Consider the following 21,295-nt stretch of genomic DNA (forward strand, 5'->3'; position numbering starts at 1 on the left):
ATGAAAACTGAATTAAACTAAGCAACAACTAATGAAATATTTGCTTAGTTTATCTTATGTATATTAAATTGATACACTTGATAACTTTATGAAACCACAGCATTTTCCAACTTGACATCTGATATATAGTATATGTATCTCAAATTCCTAAAGCTGAGAAAATTTCTCTGTCTCTCTTACAAAGATAAAGTGACTATTTTTAACAATCTAGAATTATTTAAATTGAGTATGAAAGCTTACACAAGATGACCATATGTGTTCATATTGTGTGTGTGTCCTTTTAGAAAGCCATCACTCAGGAAAAGAGTTGATAATGATTGCTGGAGGGAATCAAAGTATTTTGCTCTGGGTGAATAAAGAGGTAAAAACATCTCTACATGTTATGTAACTTGATACTTAAATGATTCTAAAATCCAGATTTTGACCTGTAAAATTATCAATTTGACTTTTTGGGAAAAGCTAGACATTACAAACCCTTTATTGTCTAAATTACATTCATTTTTACCTGCAAAAACAGGTTTTCATGTTGAGTGTTGTTATCAGTGTGGTTTCTTTACCTACCTTTGAGATACTCCTGGCCAATAGTATCATTCAGTATCTTAGTGAGTTGCTAGGTTGACAGATTTGTAAACATGGTGTTGCTGACCAATACAGTACTAAAAAGACCCAAAATCTCTTGGTATAGACTTAGCAGTAATCAATCCTCAGCTTCCTTGGCCTACTTCACCAAGGGAAATGAGGTTTTCCCCTTCTACATAGCCCTTGTAGTATTTTTCCCTCTAAGCTATCTGCTGTTCAGTTTTATCTGGTTGTACTTGTATCAAGTGCCAAGTAGGACCATCAGAGATACTAGCTTTGAATTAACCCCCAGCTATATTACTCGTATTTAAAAATCATCGAGACGTGGTGGCACATGCTTGTAATCCAAGAATTTAAGGAGACTGAGGAAGTCAAGTTCAAGAGATCAAGTTCACTTTGGGTACTATTGACCCTATTTGAAAACAGACCAAAAAATCAGTACTATCCTCTAATTTTAGAATGCACCTAAAACTTGAGTCCTCATATTTCATGTTGAAATTACTGTATTTTACTTTTCGTTTGTTTACAGAATTCCTATGTTAATCTGAGGAGGAAAATTCTTACATTGAATGAAAGAACTGTAAAGAGATGGATTGATGATGTGGGGAATAAACAGTGGAAGAACACCAAAAGGTATATATACCCTGCATGTCTGATCTGATCATGCCTCTCTTTCAAGCAGTATTTCCCAAACTGATTCTGCACAACACAGAGGTGGGAGATTCTCTGGTTGTCTAGTGTATTAGTCAGGGTTTTCCTGATAGAATCAATAGGATGTTTATCTATAGCTGTCCACCTGTTGAAAAAGACTGTGTAACTTAAGAAATTATTTGTGTCATGTAATTTTGGGGTGGCAAATCTTAAGTCTGTAATGTGGGTCCACAAGGTAGAAACCTGGGGAAAAGCTGAAGCTATAGTTGAAGTTCAGAGTGATGTCTTTTTCTTGGGTATCATATTCTTTCTATTTTAAGGCCTTCAATTGATTGGATGAGGCTCTGCCCCATACATGTAATGAGGGATAATGTTTACTCAAGCCTACTGATTTAAATATTAAGCATACCTTTAAAATATCTTCATTGAAATATCTGGAATAATGGTTTATATCTTAGTATCACGGCCTTGTCAAGTTGACACCTAAAATGAATCATTGTAACTCGACTGTGAGCTCAGTGAGCACAGCTTTCTTTGCTATTGGGCTTCCCATGGTCTTCATTGTGTTTCCATATACTATGATTCTAAGCAAGAAACAGTATTCTTTGGCATTTCCCAAATCCCTTTCACCTTGGCATCTACTTTTTTGTGCACCCCAGTGTTCAGCTGAATAGGGTATTCTTGCTCTAGGCCATAGAATCCACGTTCTGTAGATTGTACTCCCTCTTACAAGAATCTTTCTGGTAGAATTTTTAGTTCTGGCTTTCTTTTTCTAGAAGACAGTTGTACAAAACAGTTGTCCTGTAATATGAAAAGTAGAAATGATGAAGTATTTCTGTAAGTTTTCTTTAAATTGTATGTTCTTCACTCTATAGTAGAGCAGTGATCAATACAGCCACAAGATTAGTGGGAAGAAGAGTGTTTTATTTGTCCTGGAGTGTTCTGACCCCAAATCAGGCCTTTTGCTCTTTGCATGAGGCTTCAATATATACCTATTTGCATGTTTTCCACTGATGTTTGTGATTTAGCAAACAGAAGAGACTTTTAGATGCCAAAACAATATACAAACAGAAGATTGAGGGCAAAATTGGAAGGACAATGATAGCATGTTTTATTTATCATGATTTATTCTATAAGAGGCATATTGTATGATTTGGTTTAACCCATTTATTCCTTTGTAGAGAAATCCGAGAAATTTTTTCATCTGCGGCTTGTCTGACTGGAAGTTTCTTAGTGGAAAGGTAACACATACAATAAATTAAAATTCTATTTAAAATATTATGAAAACAAAGAATGGCTCCAGGTCAAAAAGTTATGTGTTTATCTCTGTATAAATTACTTCCTTTTATTCAACAAATGTGAATATCTACTTGCTGTGTAAAATGTCAGAAATATAGAAGGACAAGAATTTGGCTTAGTGGTAAATTACTTACCGAGCATGTATCAGGCTCACAACATATAAACACAGAAAATACACAAAAAAAATGAAGAGAGTCCATTATCCATCACTAATAGTAATGTCAGTTCAGCAAACATGTAATATTTATGTCTATATTCCAACCTCTTAGGAGCTTATGGCTACAGGATGACAAATTCAAACTAATTTTCAAAGGCTTTATCTCAAAATTTTAAAAAATCAAAAAGGCTGTGGATATAGCTCAGTGGCAGACAACTTGCTAAGCTTGTTCCAGGCCCCAGGTTCAATCTTCACTACTAAAAAACAATAACAGCAAACACAGTGCCAGCCAAGCACTGGGGGACACATCTATAATCTCAGCTACTTGGGAAGCTGAGGCAAGAGGATCACAAATTGAAAGCTGGTTTAAGCAACATAGTGAGATCCTGTTTCAAAAAGAGAGAAGAAAAAACACCTGGTAGTTAGCAAATAAAGAGACACACACACAGAGGAGATTACATTGCTTTATGCATTGTTTTATTCTTTTGTTTTTGTCTATTTTTCATTTAGTTCAGTTTTCCACTGTTCAGTATTTTCTGTAACATGAATTGCTATATAATGTTCCATGGGAAGATTATGCCTTAATATATGTAACCATTTTCCTATGGATAGGTCATGAGAATTTTCTTTAAATATTTATTCTTTTGGTATTAGGAATCAAACCCTTCACCTCATGCTTGCAAAGCATGACCTTTACCACTAAACTGTGCCCTTCCCCTAGTGAATTTTTTTAAGTTACTAGGAAAGAATGACTTGGTACTTTTTCTCTAAATATTTCTTTAATATTTATTTATTTTAAAGTATTTTCCTAATTTTAAACACTAATTACATGTTGTAATTCACAGACAATGTGTCTGTTTTCAGGCAGTAAATCAGCTGAGCAAAACATTCAAGTAAAACACACTTTTCATTAATAATATTCTTACTAGAATATACGAATTTACTGTTCTGAAGCCTCTTCCTTTAGTCACCACTTTTAGTTCATGTAACTTGAAGAAATGGTCATGTTTCTTAACTTCAAAGGCTATTAGGCCAGGTTTTTTTCTTACAGGCAGTAAGCAACCAAGATGTTTAGGGAAAGGTATCTTTCCATAGAAAAATGAGAAATTAGCTATCAGAAAATGTTAACTAAAACTGTAAAGAATGTGAATAAATAAACTCATGGGCGTAGCCCTTTCACTAGCTCCGACATTACTGTACCACTGTTGGTGACATCTCTAGAATTTACTGCCCTCATCCAGAAAGCCATTTGTTATATATATTTTTTTAATTTATTTGGGTTCTGAGGGTCTAAAAAGTGTAAAAACATCGTGCTTTGGTCATTTCTTCAGACTTCACTCTCTTGTAAAAATCCTTATGTACACTAAAATTTGCATGTTTTTCTCTTGTTTACATCTTATATGTGGTAAGTTAAAACAATAATGACACATGAGATTTCAAAATATCCTTTTTCTTTTTCTGTGGCCTTTTACAATTCTTGTATTTAAAGAGGAACTGGAGAAACAGTTTCCACTGATGTGGATTTACAGATGGCAAGAGAGACCTTCATGAAGTTAACAGAACAGGAATGGATTTCTTCTGTGGTAATAACCAATACTTAATTCGGAAGTAGGATAATAGCTTTTTTTGTAAACAGATGCAAATATGATTGCAGTTGTGTGTTTTCAAAACCTTGGTGATAGGGTGCTATGGTTAGGGCTGGAATGGGAGCTGGTTTGTGATGAAATCACTACCCTGCAGGCATCTTGGACTAGGAGATTGGTACTGTATTCAAGATGAATCTGTTACTGATTCATCCTTTCTCATCTTCAAATCAGTTTTTTCGTTTGTTTGCTTGTGTGTTTGTTTGTTGTTTGTTTGAGACAGGGTCTCACTATGCAGTTCAGGCTGGCTTTGAGCTCACTTTGTAGCCCTGGCTGATCTCGAACTGCCAACATTCCTCCTCCCTCAACCTCCCAAGTGGTGGGATTACAGGCGTGTACCACCATACCTGGCTTTTGAGTCAGTGTTATTTATGTACAATTCATTTTTTCTTTAAGATGATAAATTTATAAGGAAAGACTCTGGGTTATGTAGGGTGGAGAACTTTTCCTCTACCTATTTTTGTGTCACATGAGAAATGAGGGAGGAAGTTGAATTAACAATAGAGAGAAAACTGGATGTGTCAGTGCTGTGGGACTTCTATAGCAGAATACCACAGTCTAGATCATTTGTAACCAAGGGGAGTTAGCCAGCAACAGGGCGCATGCCTCAGGTGCATGATATTCTCACAGTTCTGTAGGCTGGGAAGTTGAAGATGAAGGTACCAGCACAGTTGGTGTCCAGTGAAGGCCTAATTCCGGGTACACTTGCCTGTTTTTCTTTACTGTGGAGAAAATGGATGAGTGGTTTCTCTTGGAGCTCCTTCATAAGGGAATTATGGGTAATTTTATTCATGAAGACTTTACCCTTGGGATCTAATTTCCTACAAAGTCCTTACTTAATACCATTAAAAATGGGCATTTATGGAGACAGGAGCAAACTATGAAAGTTTATGGTCATGTTCATTTATATAGTTTTTTATCCAAGGCCAAGCCATTGATCTCTTCCCTGACACAGAAGTCCATGGAGAGAGACTCTAAGGCAGCTTTACTTTTAGAAGGACCTGCTTAGTCAGACAGTGGAAGCACCATAAAGCCACCTTTATGTGGCACTGTACCTCAGAGATCTCCAGTTTTTGGTTTTTTGTTGCACCTTTTGGAAGACTAGGAATTGAATGCAGAATGTGGGGACATGCTAGGCAAGCAGGCCCTCTACGACTGAGCTGCACCCCTGTCCTTATTTTTTCACTTTCAGACATGGTCTCCTTGCATCGCCCAGGTTGGCCAGACTTGTGATCCTCATTACCCAGAGTAACTGGGACTACAGAGGAGTCTGGCATACTTCCTCAGTTTAAAGGAATCTTCCGGGCTAGGGATATAGCTCCATGTAGACCATTTGGCTACTGTGCCTGAGGACCAAAGTTTGAGTTTTAGCACCTGGAAAACAAACAGTCTGTGCCTTTTCCCCATGATCTGTTTCAACCACAGGTAACTGAATGTCTGAAGGATAATCTGCTTGGAACTCTTCTGTACCATTCTCCACACCAAGAAGCTCTGTTGGTTTTTCTTCTGCTCCCAGAATGTCCTGTAATGCATGAGTCCAAGAACTGGTTAAACCTGGTGATTCCTTTTGCACAGGCAGTTTGTAACTTGAATGACAAATCTTCACGAGTCCTGAGTAAGTTTTATCCCACCTTATCTGTACACTCAATATAGGGTCACTGTCTCAAGTGCAAGTTACAGCAAATTTTGGACAAAAAGTGTTCAAAATACATACATTTAAGTCCCAGGTAGGTGAATTATTGCAAAAATTTCCCTACATCAGTTTAACCTTATTATAACCATTACTCTTATCATACAAACTTGAGTTTAGTTCTTAGACCTGGATCTTTAGTAAACAAAGAGTATCCAGCTAACATAAATGCATGCTTTAGAACTTTTCCCTCATGCTGTTTTGAAACTTGTTATTTTTATCAAAGGGAGATGAAAAACAAATATTTAGCCTTGTTGTTGTTGTTTATTATACTCAGTATTACCAAATATCATTTTATAAATTTTAAACTAATGTCAGGGATCTAACAGTTTGATGTACAAGGGAGATGTCCAGCAAAATTTGAGCCATCCAGTTCTCCTCCTAGAAGGTGGTTACAGGTTCTAGTTTTTTTTGTGTGTAACTTTCAGAAGACATTCTAAGCATATAAACATACTTAGAATATTCTTTTTTCATTTTTTAAGGGAACAGTCTTGCTGTTGTGTCTCTTAAACATGCTATCCTGCAGCTTCACCCTCCCAAGTGTTGGGATGATAGTCATGCACTACCACAGCTGGCTGTCTTGATTCTCTAAACAGCAGAAAACCATTCACATTCTTCCTTTGCAGCTTCTTCCTACTTAACCATGCATCATGGCGATTCTTCCATTGCCCAACCTGTAGAATTGTCTTCATCTCTTTATTGGCTCCTTTAATCAGCTTATCATTACTATAACAAAATACCTGAGTCAGGCTTCTTATGAAGCAAAGTTATTTATATCACAGTGTTGGAAGCTCCTGAGTGTGGGACTGACCCCATCTCCGTGCTAGTGAAGGCCAGCTTGGCTGTGTCACTCCATAGCAGTGGTAATGACAGGAGCACCTGTGGGAGCAGATGATCAGGAAGTGATAACACTGCATGGGCCAGGTTTGTGCTTTTTAAACAGTTTCCTCCCAAGAACTACCTTAGTCCCATATCAAGGTAGGTCCCCAGGTGACCTACCAGGCCTCACCTCATGAAATCCATGATCTTAGCATTGCCACAGTGGGGCCAACCTTCAAACACAGGCATCCTTAGGGAGCGAACCAAATCCAAACTATAGCACTCTCTAAAGAGATTCCTGTGGGAGATGTACTATGGGTGGTTGCGGGTACTCTCTTATAGCTGTCATGGTGCTAACATACCTTTTTTTTGCATGTGTATAAATTTACACATGCAAGAAAGTTTCCAGGAAGCAAAATTACAGCATCTAATTGTGCACTTTTATTTTGAGAAATTTTGCTAAGTGACCTTCATTGAAGGTTCAGCCACAGTGGCCACCGTTCACATTGTCATCTCTATGAACTGCAGCCCTAGAATAAAGCAGCAGGACAACTCTGACAACTGTCCTACCCATGTAAACTGCATTCTCAAGGATGTCATTGCCTTTGATCATTACCATTCTGAAAAAAAAAAAAAGCCTCATTGAAATTTGAATTTTTCTTATAAATGAGGATATGCTGCTGTCCTTAAATCTCAGTTCCTTTTATTAAAAATCATATTCCATGAATTACTAGTTGCTCCCCTTGTCATATTCATATTGGTTACTGGTAAATAAGCTTTTAAACTATTGAAGCAATCTTTCATCTATACTAGAAATTTAAAGTATTTTTTTTCTTTAGACTATTTACTTTTTAAATTTTGCTTTGTGGTATTATTTTCATAAATGATTATTTGCAAACATTTTCATGTATCTGCTATTGTAGTATTTTCTTTTATGCTTTCTAGTTTTGGGGCCCATACTTCAAAAAGCCAACTGCAGTCTGAAATTTTTTTACAAATTCCCATGTTTCTACTACAATTTTATTTTTTAAAATATGTTTTGTATTTTTAAGTGGCCCACAGTAAGTATACATATAGTGTGTTATTAGATCAGAGTAGTTGACATATTTATTATCTCAGTCATTTATCATTTTTTTGTATTGAAAATACGCCAAAGTCCTCTCTGCTAGCTATTGTGAAATATTTAATTAATCATTGTTGGCCATAGCTCTTCTGTCATGCTTTACACATTAGAAGTTATTCTTCCTATGCAGCTGCAGCTCTGCACCACTCAGCCATCCTCTCTCCAGCTCTGCCTCCGCCCCGCCTCCCAGGCTCTGGTAACCACTTCTCTGAGATCATCTTTTAGCTTCCTCGTGGGAGTGAGTGCCATGTGTGTCTTTCTGTGCCTCGCTTACTCCACTTAACTTGCTGCCCTCCAGTTCCACTCATGTTGCTGCAAATGACAGAATTTCATTCCACCCCACTGTAATTTTGATTAATTCATTTTTGTATTTAAATCTTTGGCCCATATGGAATTTACTAAGGTTAAATGTTACTTTTTTCTATGTCTGTTCCACTTGTTCTTTTATATTTATTGAATGATTTCTTTTATTCTCATCAATATGCAATGCCAACATTTTTGTATGGTAAAGTCTCTGTGTAGATGAGCTCATTTATAGAATCTCTACTCTGCTGTATTGAACTGCTTTCATGCATTTGGTTAATAGTGTTTTAATTATATTAGCATATTAATTTATTTTAACATTTGATAGTTGTTTTCTGAGAATTATTCTCTTGCTGTACCAAAGTCCAGTTTGCAAACTCAGTATTAAAATATGGTAATTCATTATTTTTGAAAATCTATTTCCATATGTAACCATTGTTCATAAAATCTAAAAGCATCTAGATAATATTGTTTCATTTTTATAGATGAAAGTTTCCTCATATTTTGTGTGTATATGTACCTATATATATTTTCAGATTGATTAACCTATAAAACTGTTATTTGAAAGTCACATAGTCAGTAAATTAAACATAAATATGAAGCATCAACAAATTTATTCAAATTCTGAATTTGAGCTTTTAATCTTAATGATACCTAAGGAAAAAACCTTTTCCCCACATCAGTTAGTAGTGTTGTGTATGATGGCACCATTAAAAAAGATTTTTACAGGTTATGTAATAATAAGTGGGAAATTTATTTCTTATATTAAAGAGCCCAGTAGAAACTGAGGGATCTGAGGCCTGAGAGGAGACCCACATTTATCCTAGTTGATTTTGCTCCCTCAGAAAAATACTGGGCATCTTTGGATGCATCTTCTCTGAACACACTGGTCCAGATGCTTAAGACAGCCATCGTCTCTGAACTGCCTTATGTGATAATTCAGAGTTCCTGTAATATTAAAACTCTTCTAGAAATGATGAAAGAAGTACATGAGGTAAGGGTTAATCTAAAGGTATGTATACAGTCATTCATTCATTTTTGTGGTACTTAGAATTAAACCTAAGCTTTTGTATGGAGCTGTTTCCTTATCCCTCTAGGGTCTCTCTAAATTGCCTGTGCAGGCCAGAAAATTAAGATCCTCCTTCCTCAGTCTCCTGAGACACATCAGTGACTGCTATGAGCCTCCAATGCAGGCTTGCACAGATTTGTTGAATCAGAACTCCTGAAGTCTCAGTCAGTTGGAGGTGTTCTCTGGTGGGTGGTGGTATTGTTGTTTTCAGTACTGGGGATTAAAACCAGTGACTTCACACTGAGCTACATTCCCAACACTTTTTATTTTTTGATACAGAGTCTTGCCAGATTTCCCATGCTAGCTTCGGTCTTGCATCAGCCTCCCAGAGCTTGAATTACAGTCATGTCACACCACACCTGGTTCAGTTAGTTCTTTAGTAAGACAAATATCAGTCGTGAGGAATCACATAAATGGTAACTTGGTTCATGAACTTAATTTGTTCTATGATTTTAGAAAAGATGGCTACATTCATGTTTGTGGGAGAACGATGACCGCAGTTATATTTGTCATCCAATGCAGTTTGCAAACAAAAACAAAATTTTGCTAAACACTTCTGCTTGAGAATCACCATTTGCAAACAAAAGCATTCATGAACCTGTGTGTGTGTGTGTGTGTGTGTTAAATACAGTCATGGGCTGAAAATTTAGCTCAGTGGCATAAGTGCCTGCCTGGCAAGCATGAGGTCATGAGTTTGATTCCCAGTACCAAAAAAAATATATATATATATATACAGTTATCCCTTGTTATTCACATGGATTTGTTCCAAGACCAAAATCCACAGGATCGTACAACCATCACGGTCATTCTAGAGCATTTTCATCATCCCCAGTTTAGCTCTCCTTCCTCAGTGCTTCCAGTATCCTCATTCCTATCCCCATCTTAGGTAAGCACCACAGATTTGCCTGTTTTCAGCATTTCATGTAAACATCTAGCATGAAGCCTTGTCTAACTTCATTTACCCAGCATTATGTTTTCAGGATCTTCCATTTTGTAGCATTTATCAGTACAGTGCTTCATTTCTTTTTGTGGATGAACATATGAATGTGTCACATACTTATCTTTTTAACAGCTGAGGGATATTTCAGTTATTTCCACTTTTTCACTAATGTGAATAATGCTGCAACTACATTTGTACCAATTTTTACATACACAAATATTTTATTTTTCCCAGACATATATCTAAGAGTGGATGCTTTTAGGATTACATTCTCTTAGTACATACAGGACTTGATACAAGAAGGATATCTTTAAAATTGTGTCCATGACAGGAGCAGTGTGTTTATTTTCAAAAGATCATCAGTGGCATGGCCCAGGCTCAGAGGCAAGGTTTGGGGATAAGGTTGGAGCACGCAGCCTCTGGGACCACATCCAAGGGCAAGATCAGCAGCTGTTGCATGTGCTCTTGAAGGCTTTGCGCTTGGCCAAGTTTGGAAGTGCAAGTGGTTCTTCCAGGCACTGCCAGTGTCTTCCAGCCCTGATCCACCCACGTGGCCTGTGTCTGCCTCTCGTGCTAGATGGTGCTCCTCTCATGCACTGTTTCTGTTTGTGCACTTACAGTGATTCAGTCTACAAGATGAATTTTTCTTGGCTTAGCCTTTGCTTAACAAATAGTATGTGCCACTTCATATTCTTTGGTGGAGAAAGTGTTAACTTTGTGCAGCATACTTAGATTGGTATGATACTTTTATTCTCAAGGTCTAGAAACAGCATCCAATTCCTGAGCCAGAAAAATTTGTTTACCAATCTTACAGCATCTTGCATCTTTGACCATATTTCTTTATTAAAATAAGAGAAATTATTGATAAGAAAATAGAAGTTTTATAGATATACTTCCTAATTTAAAATGTATTTCATATGCATATATAACTTTATGTCATAAGTTAGGTAATTTATTAAAAGGCATATGATTTTCGGTCATTTTTTTTAAAGGTAAATAAATCTATCTGTCATCTGCCAGAAGATATTTTCAACATCAATGAGCTGTGTGACGTGTTGAATTTTCTTGAAGAAGGAAGACTGCCCTTTTGGGCCCTCAGTAAGGTAGTGTTCATACTTTATAACAGTGCAGACTTATATCTGTGTAGGTATGCCTTTGATAAATTAGCCCTTGAAAATTTCCTAATTACAATGCTCAATTTGTTAAACTGAAGAGCCACTAAAAACCTAATCACCTCTTACTGTATTTTTTGGAAATTTGCTTTTAGATAATTTGGATTGTTAACAGATTCCAAAAAGCATAAAAGGAAATTAAAGGTGATAGATAAAAGTACTGATTTTTTTCTTCTAATTATCAAAACATTTGTTTTTTTTTTTTTTTTAGGTGTTTGGTGACCACCCCTATCTCTTTATGTTCACTCATTTTCCATTTGTCTGTAATTTACAATGCAAAATTAAGTTGTTACAAGTTGATTCATCTATAAAAATGTGGGTATGTATTCTGTATGCATTGACGTCACAAAATACTTGAGGCTAGGTGCTGTATGAACCAACGAGGTTTCTTTAGCTCACAGTTCTAGAAGTCCTATAGTGTCAACTAGGCATCCAGGCAAAGTAGCCCCAATCGTACCCCGTTGCATGTTTGTTGAAGGGACTAATTGCATTGGAAAGCCTGACTTCCTTTAGTAGGATGTGGTTTGGTTTCATTTTTTGAGGCAGGGTCTTTCTGTGTAGCCCATGGTGGCCTTGCATTTGCAGTGATTATTCTCCTGCCTCAGCTTCCCAAGTCCTGGGATTACAGACATGCTCCATGCCCAGCTACTTGAAATCCTAACTTTGTAATAACCTACTCCATAAAGAATTCATTCTGTGATACCAGCACCAATCCGTGCTGAGGCCAATGCCCCATGACTGTTTGTCTTTTACAAGGCCTCACCTCTTAAAAGTGCCACCATCTCTCAGCATCACTGGTTCTATCACATGAACCTTGGTGGTACACCTTTAAACTATAGCAAGTGGTCCACATTTTTGTTACATAAATTGTTGAACTTATATAAAATCGAGATACTGGTATAAGCCCCATCGCCAAGATTCAACATTTGGCCTTACTTTTGCATCTATCACTTTTTTTGGTTTTGTATTTGTTACTATTTTCTGATGAAGTATTTTTTTTTAAAAATCCCAGGCTGAAATCCCAAATGAAATATTTTTCATTTTTCTCATACTTTAATGCATCTTTTCTGGTTGTCCTGCTCTTGGCCTCTGCTGATCCTCATCATTGGGTACAGGTGGTTAATACATGATTCTTCTTCCATTTTAATGTGTTCTGTAAGTCTTTTGAAATTTTATGCATATAGAGAAAATTATTTAATAATTCCACACATTATTTTTATTAAGGCTTGCAGTACACCAGTTCCAGCCCCATCACTTCTTGCCGAGTGTTAACTGGAATTCTAAAAAAAACATTTCTTCGTTAGTCAAGGGCTGTTTGGCAACCCTAAAATTGCTAAACACCATTGAAATAGGAAGGCAGTGTTTAATCTTTTCCTTTTAGATTATTAAATGCTGAAAAATGCTATAGAGTTTGTACCAACTTAAGTTTCTACCGGCAGTGTATGGAATATTCCACATGTTCACCAGTGTAGAATATTACCAATCTGTGATTTTTTCAATTTCAGATTTAATCATATTTCAGATAATTTTTAATTTATATTTCTCATTGTTGCCTTACTCCTCATTTTCTCTAGATAATTGCTTTCCTATATGAGAAATACTGAAAGTATTTAGTAGGGTGTGCTTCTTCTGTCGTTTTCTCTCTTTCTCTATGTAGTTTTAGTTTCTACTGTGCTATTAGCATCAGTATTTGGGCTTTATGTCTTTAAGCTTCTTGGGGCTGGATTTGTAAGCTCCAATTGGTTCAATTTTTTCTGAAATAATACTCAGTTAGTGATTCTATTTTTCCCTTACTTTCACACTATGGCTCTTTTCTTGTGTTATTTCCACTTAACATGTACATTTATTTTGTTTCTTTATCACCATCAACCTTAGTTTTCAGTTTATATTTATGGTGTTCCTCCCACAGACATTATGTTAAAGATTTTCCAGAGATATTGTTCATTACTCAGGCCTGTTTTCTATATCACTCCTTGAGACAGGTTCATATCTGTTTATATCTAGTGCTTCTACTTTGAAGACTGAGAGGAATCTAAGGTAGTGACTATTACTGACTTCTATTAATAATTCAAAGTGTTGGGGCTGGGGATTTAGCTCAGCAGCATAAGTGCCTGCCTTGCAAGCAGGCAGTCATGAGCTCGATCCCTGGTACCAATAAAAAAAAAAAAAAAAACGAAAAAGACAAAAAATAAATAAATAATTCAAAGTGTACTGCCATCTGTCTGAGTAAAACATACAGGCGTCCAAGGACATGTATCTACAATAAGAGCCTTTTCTTTTTTTTTTTTTATTTTATTTAAGGAGAAAAGAAAAGAAAGAAAAAAAAAACAGTGAAGGGGTACAAGTTATACAGATTTACAGGAGAAAAAAATGCGCAGTAGGCAATCACTAGTTAATGGATTACATATTGCCATCTTAGAAATAATTGTTCAAGTCACAAAATTAAAGCTTGTAGAGTGGACATTCCAACAATGATACTGCAAACAGTTCTGTTCAATGATCCAATAAAACTCTGTGATATCATTTTCTATCTTATACATTTAAATATACATGCAGTTATATAGTTTAGAGCACTTTTTTTTCCTCTCTTTTGTACAATGACTATTACACATTTTGGGTTTCATTGCTCCCACGGTTCTTATTGCTTTTTTGGAAGAGAGTAAAACCAAATGTGACATAACAGAACAGAATCGGTCAAGTCAAAAGGGTGGACATAATAGATAATATAAAAACATAATACAAGGTGATCAACAATGGTTACCATAATGCCTCCCGCTATTTCTAATAGAATTGCCTATATCATTAGTTGTTATACAATTGAACAAAACTGTAAAGAATAAAACCGACAAAACCAAAACATTGGAGATATTGTAGGTCTTCAAAAGTAGATAAAAGTCAACGAGAATGGGCGTTATAATGAATCTCATTATCTTCTCAGCTGATGCCTAAACTTTCGAACCTGATACTATCCAGCAAAACAGAATAGAGGAACCTCAGTCAAAAACAAGATGGTGAGAGTAATACAGGGCTTCAAATCGAGATAATAGAAAGTCAAAGTGGGTTACTATATTATATCCTGCTATATTTTTCCCTTTAATTAAATGGATAAAAATAAAAAAGTAAATAATGGAGTGGAGATTGAGAAAAAAGAGGGCATAACAGCGAAACAGGGCAGATCAAAACATAACCATTTAAGCAGAATAGTGTTTCACCACCAGATAATCCTGACCCAAAAATAGTTACCATATTGACTCCCTCCCTGAAGTCTTGAGTACAACTTCATATACTGTAGCATTAAGTATATCAAAACAATATAAAACCATTTAAGAGAATGACAGCATTATAGAGTATTTAGAATCGACTAACAGAAAATGAACAATGGTCTCTGTATAATCTCCTTGTCCTTAAAAGGTTTTTGCTTATACTATCGTACATAACAAAATCCAATAAGATACAACCTGTTTAGACCATTGGAGACAGAAGAACAAAAGCTAGATGAGACTTCAAAACAAGATGGTACTAAATCAGCATTACCTATTAAGATGTCATTTTCTCCAAAAAAAGCTGTTCCTATCATCCAATCTTCTCTGTCTCATTTCTGTTGAGCTCTTTTTCTGTCAGTAGCTGTCAGTTTGTCTTCTTCATTTTGTTCTCTGCTCCATTCGTTGTGGCCTCCCCACCACTATTTCTGGGTTCTTTGTATTTTTCTTTTTTTAGAATATCCTGCAATACTTTCTGTAGGGTTGAATTGGTGGTTGCAAATTCCCCCAGTTCCTCTTTATCCTGGAAGCACCTCGTTTTTCCATCAATTTCCAGGGACAGTTGTGCAGGATATCTCAATCTTGGCTGGAGATTATTATCTTTCAAAGCTTGAATTATTTCTCCCCATGCTCTTCGTGATTTGATGGTTTGTGAAGAGAAATCTGCTGTAATTCTGATGGGTATTCCCTTGTAAGTGATCTGTTTCTTGTCTCTTACAGCTTTTAATATTCTGTTCTTGTATTGAATTTCTGGAATTTTTATTATTATATGCCTGGGTGTTTCTCTGTTAGGGTTGTAGGTAGCTGGGGTTCTGTATGCCTCATACATCTGAGTATCTTTACCTTTTGCTAAATTAGGAAAATTCTCCTGGATTATTTCTGTGAGTAGCTTTTGTAGTTCACTTGTTTGTGTCCCTACTTCTTCTTTTATGTTCTTAATCCTTAAGTTATGGCTCCTCTTATCATCTTCTTGTCTTTGTATTATTGCTGTGTGTTTCTTTGTTATTTTTAAGAAGTTTTTCATTTCATTCTCCCATGTTTCAAGTCTGCCCTCCAATTCAGATAGTCTGTCCTTAGTTTCTTTCAAGCTGTTATGCCAGTCTTGGATAGACTTCTTAATTTCTTGATAGTCTCTTTGAACCTGCTTCACATACTCAATGCTTTCTCTGTTTTCTCCATCAAGTAATTCTCCCCTCTTTTTCTGTTCTTCCATTCCACCATCTGCTTTTTCCTGGGTGGTGCTTAGCATTTCTCTAACTATTCTGCATACTTCTAGCTTCAGGTCATTGATAACTTCATTCCTGAATTGGTCTATGAGGCTCTCTAAATGGCGCTTAATGTATATTGGTGCGGTGTCCACTATTGCCTGTTTCTCAGGATTGGGGGCCGAGGAGCCTTTTTTGTTGCTTCCCTTCCCCATATTTTCTGTTCCTTATAAAATGCAATCTTACATAGGAGGCCCGGCTTCCCTGCCTGTCAGCCACAGCCTGATCAAATTGCGCTGGCTAGTTGTTCCCGCCCACCGCTGCGCCCCAGGGAGTTGCGGAGGAGGCAGCCTACGCGGGAGTCGGTCGCTCCTCCGGGCCACCGTCAGGCTCTGGGATCTGGGTTAGGCCAGCCTAGGGAGTCCGCCAGCAGCGTCACTCAGGCCAGGCACCTTTCACCAATCCTGTCCGAGAGGGGAATGTGCAGCTGGAGTTGTCACCGCACCCTGCTCTTACAGGACTGCCCGAGCCCAGAAAAACCTCCGCTGGAGTCAAACTGTGGTAGGGGATCAGTTTCTTGCTCACCTCGCCACCAGTCAGTTTTCCTCCTTGTCCGTCCTGTTTCCGACTCCGTTCGCAGACTCCCGTTCCCAGAGCTCGGCGCGTCTCTCCTTGCCGAGCCGCTGTGGAGGCAGCCAGCCGCTGGGCGGCGGGAAATCCAAACCGCGGTTTCCAATGGCACGGGGTCGAACCTCCACACCGAGATTTTTCTGTTCCTATTTTAGCGCCAGGACTGTATTCTAAGTTAGATTCTCTCAGCCCAGTTCGTTCCTGAGTCAGCAGAGCATATCTCTACTGGTTCGTATCTCCTTAGTCCGCATCATTCCTGGCCTCTGAGCCGAGCCTTTAGAGAGCCTTCAGTAGCTGCTGCTGTCTGTCCGCCATGTTCTCAGGAAGTCCAATAAGAGCCTTTTCAAACCTAAAAGATTTCATTTCTATACTCTAATCCTAAAATACCAGCACACATGACATTTTCCAATGTAACATGGCCCATAAATCCATTAATACTAGATTTATGTACAATAAGCAAGTTAGACACAAGATACATCTTTATACATTCCTACTGAATTCTATAGATAAGGTATCTCCCTCTAGTTGCTGTTACTACTGTCAATCACTAGTGTATTTATAAATAAGTTTACAAAGATTGCTTCGGTTTTTATTTTCCTAACATTCTTGGTAAAGGGAAAAATAGATTATCTTTCCTTTTCAGATCTGGTTTTCTGATCTTTTACATTACTCAGTCCTTCATTTGTAGATCCACTTCTTCATCAATGTCTAAAATTTCTAGTCTGTTAGAGAGTAGTTGAGTGGACAGTGGACCCAAGCAGGCAGCATGCACATAATGAAGGATTATGACAGAAAACTCCTGGTTGTAGTTCTGATGGGCAGAGTTGGACAGCACATTCATAGTCCCATTCTCCAAAGGTGACATGATGTACAGTCTTAAATTGTAAGCTCCAGACGGAACTACCAATTCAATTGTGGAGACAGAGAAAGAGAAAACCAATGAATAGAGAACAGGCATGGAAAAGCTGAGAGAGAGAACAAGATGTAGGAGGCTAATCCAGTTCTGCAATAGCTAGAGACTCTTCTCTCTGCCAGAGTCAGCAGAGGACATTGCTAGCTATGGCTGTCACTCACAGGCATGCAATAAATTGCTCTAGGGTCAGTACTGTTAATGGACACCATTGTTTTAGAGTCTAGAGCCAGGAGATGACCAGAGAGGACCAGAGACCGGACTTGTTCCATTTCCTAAGCTCACAACCTCCTTCAGAAAGCTTTACCTCAAAAAAAAAAAAAAAAAAACATAGGAAAACGTGGTGACATCATGACTAAATTTCTCAGAGTACAGTATATAGTGGTGACAGAAATCTAGGACAAGGGAGTGCCAAGCCCAAAGTCCCATGTACCCTTGTCTGGGAACCGTGAAGAGTGTTAACATGGGTAAACACACCCGAACTACAAACTTAGAAGAGGACATCTGATAGCCACTGGCCTTGCTGTCACAATTATAGGACAGACACTGAGAGAATGACATCGGTTTATCAGCCCTAAATACGTTTTTATTGTTCTTGTGATATGAAGAAGCCCTAGAGGAGTGTTGGAGTAAGGTTGACAAGTCCATCTCTAAATGTCTAACCTAGAGTTCAGCAGAGACAAAGTCAGGGACTGAAGTGGTGAAGCAATGTTGGGTACCCAAAAAAGCTAAACAGTAAGCAGAGTAACAGGAGCAATGCTAGATATAAAATGGGGCCACCTGGGCCATGTTTCTAGTGCTTGTAGAGCAGACTGCCCTCTGGGTTAATGCACCTTAGTTAGGAGAGGAATCAGTCTCCTTGAGTCTATCTTCTCCCATCTTTGTCCAACGCTATCATTATTCCTGAGCCCTGGAAGTGCCCATGAGTGCATCATGAGGTTCATGGTGCAACACTGTTTCAGCACGCTGGGTATCAGGGTTGCCTTTCAGAATCCCATTCCACAATGTATGATCTGAGATGTTTTCAATTACTATGTGCCCCCATTCATGCAGGATGACTAATTTCTTGTACATGACTCTTAGGTGCCATAGTTTTTCTGATGCTACATTTGTTTTATCTACCATCATGTGGACAAATAGTTCTTTTTGTTAATGACAGTGAGAGTATACCAAGTAATGGCAGTAGTGATAAAATGTATGTTTTGCAAAGGATGTTTTATGAGAAACATTAAACTATCTCTAGGATTCTTGCTAGTCAAAATGAGAAGCCAACCAATATACTTCTTTTTACAGAGGACAGAAGAAAAGGTATACCGACGTAGAATGATGGAAGGAAAAATTGAATCACCTAGATTAATACTGAGAATCAGGCGAAGTCACCTGGTAGAAGATGCCTTACACCAGTTAGGCCAAGTTGAAGACGCCGACCTTTCGAAAACTTTAGTGGTACAGTAAAAAGTGTCACTGAATATTTTTACTGATGCTCAGAGGTTGATGTTATGCTCAACGTGGCCAGGGCAGTTAGATTTTGCTTTGTGTATCTTTTATCTTTCTGCTGTGACCAGCAAGCATGTTCTTCTCACTCTTACAAGAGGTGCAGGATAGAAATTAAATGACTGAATAGATTTTTTTTTTAGTCAAAAAAGGCTCAAGTCAGAATCTGGAAATATACTAAAAAACATCAAGAAGAAGAACTGCAAAGATCACATGTAAAACTCATACATTAAGGAGTGGTGAAGAATTGGAACTACTCATACAGTCAACAGGGGCAATGACTCTATATTTTGGTTCTTTTTTGAGTTTCAGATCTTCTACTGTATGGGTTTCATTCCTAGGCATCCTTCATTTAATCCTGTGTGTGTGTGTAGGATGTTTATTATGTGGTATCTCAGAATATTTGCCCTATCGTGGTAATAGTGTTATGACTAACACTATGGGTAAGGCTTGGATCTGACAGAAGAAAGTAGATTTTCCTGATGTCAGGCATGAGGGTTAATGCTGATCTCTACGAAAGGAGACCAGAACCTGAAGGGTGAGACTCAAATAGGAGAGAGATAGCTCCCAACATGGGATTCCAGTGGGAAACAAAGAAACTATTTTATAAGCCAGACTTTCTAGTTGTGTGACTCTGTTCGTAGCTATTTTTCCTTATATCTTAACTGGGAGGAAATCAGTAGAAAATTGTTCACCAACAGAATTGACCAGGAGATGAGAAAGTAAATTTCAAGGCAAATCCATTCAATATATAGAATCTGAGCATGACAAGGTTGTCATTGCCCATTATGAGGGAGTCCTATGATATGGACAGACTTGCTAGGACATGAGCAGAAATAATAAAACCAGAAAAAGCTTAATTTTCTGTCATACTTTTCATGTGGGAAGGTAAGGCAGTTCTTGAACATGATGGTTGTGGCCAAGGTTTTGATCAAACATCTTGCAAATAGAACCTTCCAAGCAAAGAGAGTGGAAAGAGCAAAATCCAAAACAGTGAAGCTCATGGACACTTACAGTAAGACGATTTGACTAGAGGTATAGCTCAGTGGTAGAGTAGTTGCCAAGTATGCATGATGCCTTGGGTTGAAGCCACAGCACCAAAAAAAAGAAAAACAAATAGCAAAGAGATAAAGAATAGCAGAAAAGGAAGTCAAAAAGGAGTATCTCCAGAGACATGCAGATACGAAAGTAGTAGAGAGCGTCTCTACTACTTTCGTATCTGCATGTCTAAAAGGAGGGCCTCGTTGATACTGATTTCTTGTGCGATGGTGAGAGCAATCAAGAACCACGGTTTCTGCAGGCCTAATGCCCAGGCTGACTGAAAGGGTGATTTAGCAAAAGCCCTATTGTGGACACAGGCTTGGGAAACCAAGTAACTGTTAACTCTGGCCAAGAATGTAAAACCTGAACAGTAAGATGAAGATACACAGTAGCATAGAATAACTGGGGAACTGAGAAGCCCTGGAGTTTGAAGCACACCAAAATTGATTCAAGATTCTGGTCACCATAAATGGTAGATGCTAGAGACTCCCTTCCCTTGGTCCATGTAGCAGTCTAAGTGATCCACACACTTACTATGCAACAGCCTGAGAAAAATAGATTGGTGGTCCCCACTGCTAGGCAGGAAATGGAGGCTGTGTAGACTGGGTGGAGGTAAGTGCTGAGTGATTCTGGTAGTTCTAGTGACTGTAAGAGTGATCGTTAGAAATTTAACACTTTCCGTAAAGGCTGAAGCATTAGGTTTAAATCGGACTGTGGGGATGTGTTCTCTTGCTTAGGTTGAATTTATCAAAGAAATTCGTCCTGAGAATGGAGGGGTCACAGCCGAATTCTTCCACTGTATATTTGAAGAGATGACCCAGCCAGAATACGGGATGTTTATATACCCTGAAGAGGGCTCCTGCATGTGGTTCCCTGTAAACGTAAGTCTCTTTCTCATATTTTTTTAGAACAGAAAATATACTCCACATACTGCAATATGCAAACCATAGAAAATAAGATAAGATAACATCATAGTGAGCCTTGGGACCTATATTTTGGGTAGCACTTGTATGGTCCATAATTTTGCTGTGATTCTTCCATGTTGTGATATGTATCCACAATTAATACTTTTATATTGTGAAAAAATACTCAATTGTATTGTTATACTACAATTTCTTTTCCTGAAATCAGATACATAAATACTTGGGGTATGTCCTAAATTTTGAAACCTAGTAATTGAGAGTAACTTCAAGCAGGAGAGAAATAATTGATAGACATTATTGACAAATATACCTCTTAATTCTGAAAAGTGAGTGAATTGTGTAATGGTTATATTTTTTAAAAATATGCTTGGAATGTAAGCGCTTTCT

General features: G+C 37.6%; 1 protein-coding gene across 1 annotated transcript in view; it reads left to right on the top strand.

The window, feature by feature from the left end:
* Positions 1-21,295, top strand: part of Herc5 (HECT and RLD domain containing E3 ubiquitin protein ligase 5) — a 57,565-nt gene that overhangs the window by 20,014 nt on the left and 16,256 nt on the right. Inside the window, exons 9-18 of the mRNA XM_063246671.1 lie at positions 285-361; positions 1,109-1,212; positions 2,412-2,471; positions 4,176-4,269; positions 5,755-5,944; positions 9,110-9,258; positions 11,266-11,376; positions 11,657-11,764; positions 18,744-18,896; positions 20,723-20,866. Of these exons, the coding sequence (XP_063102741.1) occupies positions 285-361; positions 1,109-1,212; positions 2,412-2,471; positions 4,176-4,269; positions 5,755-5,944; positions 9,110-9,258; positions 11,266-11,376; positions 11,657-11,764; positions 18,744-18,896; positions 20,723-20,866 (1,190 nt within the window). The remainder of the gene's footprint in view (positions 1-284; positions 362-1,108; positions 1,213-2,411; positions 2,472-4,175; positions 4,270-5,754; positions 5,945-9,109; positions 9,259-11,265; positions 11,377-11,656; positions 11,765-18,743; positions 18,897-20,722; positions 20,867-21,295) is intronic.

Source organism: Cavia porcellus, unplaced genomic scaffold (genome assembly GCF_034190915.1).
Source record: "Cavia porcellus strain 051 isolate PalLab524CR breed Dunkin Hartley unplaced genomic scaffold, mCavPor4.1 scaffold_4, whole genome shotgun sequence".
Lineage (NCBI taxonomy): Eukaryota > Metazoa > Chordata > Mammalia > Rodentia > Caviidae > Cavia > Cavia porcellus.